Source organism: Lactuca virosa, chromosome 1 (genome assembly GCF_052849685.1).
Source record: "Lactuca virosa cultivar CGN04683 chromosome 1, Lactuca_virosa_CGN04683_v6, whole genome shotgun sequence".
NCBI classification, from domain to species: domain Eukaryota; kingdom Viridiplantae; phylum Streptophyta; class Magnoliopsida; order Asterales; family Asteraceae; genus Lactuca; species Lactuca virosa.
The window spans coordinates 232,063,556-232,070,568 of NC_136426.1; the positions used below are offsets into that span (position 1 = coordinate 232,063,556).

The 7,013-nt window shown below is 32.2% G+C and overlaps 1 protein-coding gene across 1 annotated transcript; it reads left to right on the forward strand.

The window, feature by feature from the left end:
• The first annotated feature begins 1,038 nt into the window (after positions 1-1,038).
• On the forward strand, positions 1,039-2,870 carry LOC145165248 (ras-related protein RABA4d-like). The gene is made up of 2 exons (XM_079083955.1): positions 1,039-1,535; positions 2,305-2,870. Exons 1-2 carry the CDS (start codon positions 1,309-1,311, stop codon positions 2,750-2,752), a joined length of 675 nt encoding a protein of 224 aa, XP_078940081.1. The 5' UTR covers positions 1,039-1,308; the 3' UTR covers positions 2,753-2,870.
• Positions 2,871-7,013: the final 4,143 nt, after the last annotated feature.

The window sequence follows — 7,013 nt, forward strand, 5'->3', positions numbered from 1 at the left end:
ACTCGAACAGACCCCAAACAACGCTGAAAGGTAGCTGAAATGAGTCTGACTTGGATTGAATTGAATGTTGTACAAGATAGGAATTTCAGGTTGTCACACTTGGGGCTGAAAGGTTATGGGTTCCGAAGGACGGTTCATCCCAATTAGAAGCAAAGGATGGCTGGGGTTGGTCGAATGTCGTTGGAAACGTGACCGTAGGCTGGCCGGAAACCCCCGTTTGGGTATACCATGGAACAAAAGTTGTCGTGTGAACTGGAGCATGTGTAAATCGGGATGACATATTTTGAGTTTGAGTTCGTGGGCCCATACCTGATAGTGTAAATGCCGTTTGATTTGATGGTCGGGATTGAGTTACGTGAGGTATTGAGGACATCATCGTTGTTGCTGGTAACTGGAAAGGTGGTGCTCCAAAATGCGAATGGGTAACTAGTGGCGGCCCGGTGGTCGCTGATTCATGAAGGGATGTAGACAGAGTTGGTTGCTGAATGGTTACAGGAGGAAAATATGGTGGGAGAGGTGCCGATTGGTGCATACCTGGTGGTGGGGATGGTATCGTGACGACCATGGAGGTAGTAGCGACGGTGGCTGATGTTGGTGGTTGCTGATTAAGTTTTAGAAGCACCAACATGAGTTGCACATGTGGTTCCTCCGCCTTTGCCTTCATTGCCGCCATCTTCTGGTCGGACTCGGTTCGAATTGCCGCCGGTTCTTTTAGTTCTTTTTCCACCTGGTCCCATCGATCCTTGGGTTCCTCCGGCGGAGATTCCTTGCTATCCGATCTAGTTGTGGGTTTAGAGGCTGTGACATATTAGTATACTAAAATATCATCACATTTTATTAAATGAACGTTAAATGTTACACATGTCACTATTTTTAATTGGGTTGGAAGATTTACAGAAACAAAAAGTAAAAAGATATTTAATTGATGTATGTTTCGCAAAATCTCGTGGTAAAATACTAAAATCTATGCTCGAAAATAAAGTAACAAAACCATGGTCAACGCAATAGAAACTTGTACCTTGGGGAGAAAAGTAGATCAGTTAAAACAATGCGGCTTAGATACAAAGCCGTTGGTAGTCTTCTCTCTTGTTTTTCTGCTGTTCGTCGTCTTAATCGCCTTCCATACCAAAACCCTCACACACCAAACACACAGACTCATATCTACTGCGTGCAGCATAATCTACAAACCTTCTGGGTATTGACTAGCGTTTGATCAACTACGGTTGTTGATCTATTTGAATTATACCTAATTTGGGAATTGGAAAGAGGTCTTTCCTAATCTTACTTTGATTCGATTGTTGATGAGATATGGCGAATTACCATGGGGATTTCAACCAAAAGATTGATTATGTGTTTAAGATCGTACTTATTGGGGACTCAGCGGTGGGGAAATCTCAGTTGTTGGCTCGGTTTTCTAGGAATGAGTTCAGTTTAGATTCGAAGGCGACGATTGGTGTTGAGTTCCAGACGAAGACTATGGTCATCGATCACAAGAACGTCAAGGCTCAGATTTGGGATACTGCTGGTCAAGAAAGGTGCTTCGTCTTTCCCTTCTCAGTCTATCTTTTATCTTGATCAATGATGATTGCTTCGCTTGTTAAATACACTTTTGGTTCTTGAATTTCTCTGATAAACTTCTTTTAAGAAAGTAGTAGACTGGTTCCAAAGAGTGAGATATTGACATCTTTTAACACAAAAATATGTTAGAACTGTTGAACATTTCTTCTCATTAGATCTCCGATGCTTATTATAATTTTTAGAGGAAAGGTCTGGCTATGATAACAATTTATTTCCCAAATGGGGGTCTTTTTGCCTTGATATCAAGAACCTGAACCTAAAAGGGATTCTGTAATAACACGTCTCACATCATACAAATTGGGAACTTGTTTTCAGCAAAAGTTATTAGGCTAGTTTATAACTTTGGGTTTAGGGTGTTACAAATTTAGAATGGGTGCCTAAAACGTTAAACTAATTTGATGATATATGGATGAATCGACATACCATTACCACTGACCCAAAATATATGATGAAATTGGAAATTTGATGTTCAAAATTCTCTAGATAGCTACCTTTACCTGTTAGTTGAGGGAAAACTTATTTATGAACATATCCAATTTGTTTTTCTTATTAATACGTTGTTGTACAATGAATATATATTTTTTATTTCTTATTAGGAAAATACAGAAAATTGCATTATATTTTAGCTGAAGTGAGTAGATTTTTGAGAGTAGAATGTTATATGTTTTGAGTTTCGGAGAGAAAAGAAGAAATGAATGAAAGAAAGTAGATTGGTATTTGTTGCAGATACCGAGCGGTGACAAGCGCGTACTACAGAGGAGCTGTGGGAGCAATGCTGGTATACGACATAACGAAACGTCAATCGTTCGATCACATAGCCAGGTGGCTACAAGAGTTACGTGGCCATGCAGATAACAACATCATCATCATGCTCATTGGAAACAAATCCGATTTGGATTCACAACGTGATGTGTCCATGGAGGATGCTAAAGAGTTTGCTGAAAGAGAAGGTCTCTTTTTCATGGAAACATCTGCCCTTGAGGCCACAAATGTGGAGCCCGCTTTTCTTACAATCCTTACAGAAATTTATCGAACAGTTAGTAAGAAATCTCTTGTTGCAAATGAGGAAGCTGAGGGGAATTCTGCCCTTCTCAAGGGGACAAATATTCTTGTCCCAGGTCAAGAACAGCCTGTGTATGGAGTAAGCAAGTTTGGGTGTTGTACATCTTCATAGAACATGTATTCAGGTCTTTCTTTTCCACAACAGTTAACTTTTTGATGTCAATGCTGCTACTTTTTCGTGTAAAAAATGGCTGACTTTTAAAGAAACTTATCAACCACGTTACAATTCATGTCAAATACTATAATGTAGAAATGTTATGGTATCAAATGTGTTACAAAATCGATATATACTCCAAAATTGGTAATTCTTCGTTTGACCTCAAAGTGTAGTTAACGTGCTTGCTAATTTCTTGATGGTAAATCATATATTACATGACTAGGGAAATTACGAGTTATATTATCTTGTGATATCCAGCTGTTTTGATTTTTGAATTTGCTAACGTGTACAATAAAGATCAATTATCCTTTGCTTAACTATATCTGTTATATAAATGACGATCTGAGTGGCTATTGGCCACATTTTTTTTATCGACTGTAGACTAACTTTGAATTAATAATCCTTACCCTAGTTGTTTAGTAAACATTCTAATTATTTTAAATAAATGATAGCATATATAAATATTACAACGACGTAGCTGCTACCCGTAAAATGTAAACACAAATATTCATTTAAAATTATTTTTAACTATTAACAGCTAATCAGTTAAGATGCATATCTTTTATAATCATATAATTTCAATAAAATATAGGCATAATGACGAAAAAACACTATATTTTGTCATTTTTTTCTAATTTAACCACCAATTTTTATTAAGTTCCGAAAAAACCACCAATTTTTTGTAAAATGTTTCAGCATGGCCACTATTACTTATTAGAATTTATTTTAAGTGCGAAAAAATCACTATATTTTCCAAAAGTTCGGTTTAACCACCAATTTATTGGTGGTTAAACCAAACTTTTAAAAAAATATAGTGCTTTTTTCGTACTTAAAACATGTTCTGATAGGTAACCATGACCACGCTAAAATATTTTACCAAAAATTGGTGTTTTTTTTCGAAACTTATTAAAAATCGGTGGTTAAACCAAATTTTTCGAAAAATATTGTTTTTTTCGTCATTTTCCCTAAAATATATCTATAGGTTGGGTGTGAATTTGGTATTTCAATATATATTTATATTTAACATTTATTACTTTTAAATAATTTTAAAAGTAAATTTTAATATAAACTTTATATTAACATTATATTTAAACTTTTAATATTTTTCAATAATTTTAAAACTATCTCTTTTGAAAAAGAATATTATTATAAAAATATTTTTTGAGTATATTTAAGTTTTTCAACTACATATAAAAATTAGGTTTTGAATATTTTTCTAAGTTTATTTGGAATTTTGATTAGTGTCTTGAACTCAATACTATATTTGAATACATAACACTATATGTGAACTAACAAATTAGATGTATGAAATTAAAAATTACAAAGTGGGGTTTCAAATTAACAAATTATTATATTAGAATTATGTTTTTAAATTTAACATTATATCTAAATTAACAAAAAAAATTATATGAAAAAATAAAGAACTAATATTAAACTTAAAAGAATAATTGATTTAATATATTAGTTAAAAAGAAGTTGAAAAGTTGAGAGTTTCAAATGTATATGGTGATAGAAAAAATAGGCTCTTTTATAGTATATAACTAGAGAAGGATCCCCCCTTTGCGGGGGTTGGATTTTGGTTGTAGTATTTTTAATTCAGTGACGTAGGTAGGACAAATAGAAAAGGACATTGCTATACTTTTATATTTAATTCTAAATTTGGAAAGAATTTTCGAAGTATAATATGCCCAAATAAGAAAAGTTTGAAACTGCATTTACATAAATTGGAAGATTTTCATACTACAATGTCACATAATGAGTAAAAATGTAAAAAATACTATGTTGTAACAGAAAAGATGAAAGTAGGATGTTGAAAAAAACAAATAATTGAATGTACATTGCTATCCACGTCAATATGAGGTTGATACATTTATCTTAAGGTTTTCTTCTTGCTTTTTTCTATCTCAAACATCACAGTATATGGTCGCCCACACATTGCATAATTTCCAGCCCCGAAGCTTCCACCAACAACAATAGTAATCTTGGGTACCTATAATGAATAAAAAAAACACAAGGGTAAAATAGGCTACTAAAGTAAATTACATTCCAAAAGAGATTGCATAAAGATTGATATTAAAAAATATATAAGCTAGAGTTCCATTCTGCAAGCTTCCAATGGTTTCAGGACCGTTGGGTAATAGGTTGCTACAGATGGATAAAGTACTTTTATGTTTTGAAGTAATTAGTTGCAACCTTACATAATGGCATATGATAGTCATTAATTTATGCCTCTTCCTCCATTTTCTCTTTCATTTTCTGTTGCCCTAAAAACATAATACTTGAGAAATGAGAACTAGTAGAAAGAAATTTTGGTGAAACTCCGACAAACAATAGTCTTTTTTGTTGTTGTTGAGAAAATATGATGGAATTCAATGAAATATTTGTATCTTAATAAAGTGTAGTGAAAACCTGAAAAATAAATTTATAATGAGTAATTCAATTTTATGTGTGTTGGAGGGACCAACAACACAAGACTTGCATCTAAGTCTAACAAATTGAGGATATTACATGTTTAATTAAACTTTGGTGAACGCATGTGTATATTAAAAATTACGCAGCAATAAATTTTATATATATATATATATATATATATATATATATATATATATATATATATATATATATATATATATATATATATATATATATATATCAAGGTTGTAAAAATCGCTCGACATTAGTTAGTCGGTGGACTGAGGTTAAGAGATTAATCGGCTAGGCGGAGATTAATCGGGGGATTAATCGGGTACCATTAATTGCTAATTTGTTAGATTTTAAAAAATTAAATATGACTAATATCATATAAAAGTTCTTAAATACCATCAATATCATAACAAAATAGATTAATATGATAAATATAACGCAAATCATACCTCAAATAGTTTCTGCTGAGATATAACTTTTTCAAAGAGTTAAAATTTCATCGGGTTCTACTGTTTCAGTCATTGTGTATGCAGAGATTAATCGCTAGGCGCCCTCTAATCGGTCGAGTAGCGCCAAGCGATTAATCGGAGATTAATCGGGACCTAATGAGATTTTTACAACACTAATATATATATATATATATATATATATATATATATATATATATATATATATATATATATATATATATATATGTCATCAATCTACTCCACATCATAATAAAGTAAAATTTCATGAAAAATGTATTAACAGAAAAAGCCTTAAGCAATTAACCACATATTCACCTGGGAATGTAGAGTACAATCGTGGTCAGAAAATAGAATTGGTAAAGCTTGTCTCTATATTACTGTAGGCATAAGGAATCCAAGTTCTTAAATCCTGAAACAAATTTAGAAAAATCAATCATCGTACTTTTTGCACTGGTCAAACCAATAAATATTTACTTCTGCATTTATAAGCTTATGAACCGATAAAAAAAAAGAGTACATCATATCATAAGGAGAAAAAATTAAGAAATGCGAATATCCAAGTTTCAAATTCTTCCAATTTTTTAATTAGTATAAGTCTGTTTAAAAAGTCTAACATAAATTAGATTCTTTTATCATGTCATTCTTAAATAGGTTAGAAATGTATACTGTATGAAATTCTAATCGTGAAATTATATTTTTTGAGTTAATCTTAAATATGTTAGAATGTAGGTATGAATTTAAAGAAAAAATTACTTTTCGTTTTGAATAAAAGTATACTTGAAAAGGTATTTTGTTAGTGGATCATGGAATTATCCATCCTCTTTTCATGCTTAACTGAATGTATTGAAGAAGAACAGAATTTTCATCACTTGATCCTGAGTTTGCAGTTAGCATTGGCTAAAGTAATACATAATAGGTCTTGTGCAGAAAAAAAAGATAACAGATCAACAAACCGATTACAACAATTGAACTTGATTTAAATAAAGCTTTTTGAACAACAATTGAACAGAGGAAACAACATTACAAGAGAAAACTATCTATAATGAAAAATGAGATTTTTGAACAAACTCAGGGACAAACATGTAATTTTCTCTCCAAGAATAAGTTTGGAAAGTGAGTGAAGCACCAAACAGGAAGAGCATTCCCAACAGAGATTTCTTGAAATCCAAGGCCAAGCATACCATCAAACTTTGCTGCAACAAAAGTGATAACAACCTCTTTGGTTGCTTATATGAATGACCTCTATCTCTGTGTACTTAAAAATCAGGACAGTTATTTTTTCCTGCAAATTGAAGGGTATTATTAAGGAAACCTTACCTTAG

Coding starts and splice junctions, on each gene's coding strand:
- LOC145165248 (XM_079083955.1), top strand. CDS start 1,309: ATGGCGAATTACCATGGGGATTTCAACCAAAAGATTGATTATGTGTTT. Junction 1,536..2,304: donor GATACTGCTGGTCAAGAAAG/GTGCTTCGTCTT, acceptor TATTTGTTGCAG/ATACCGAGCGGTGACAAGCG.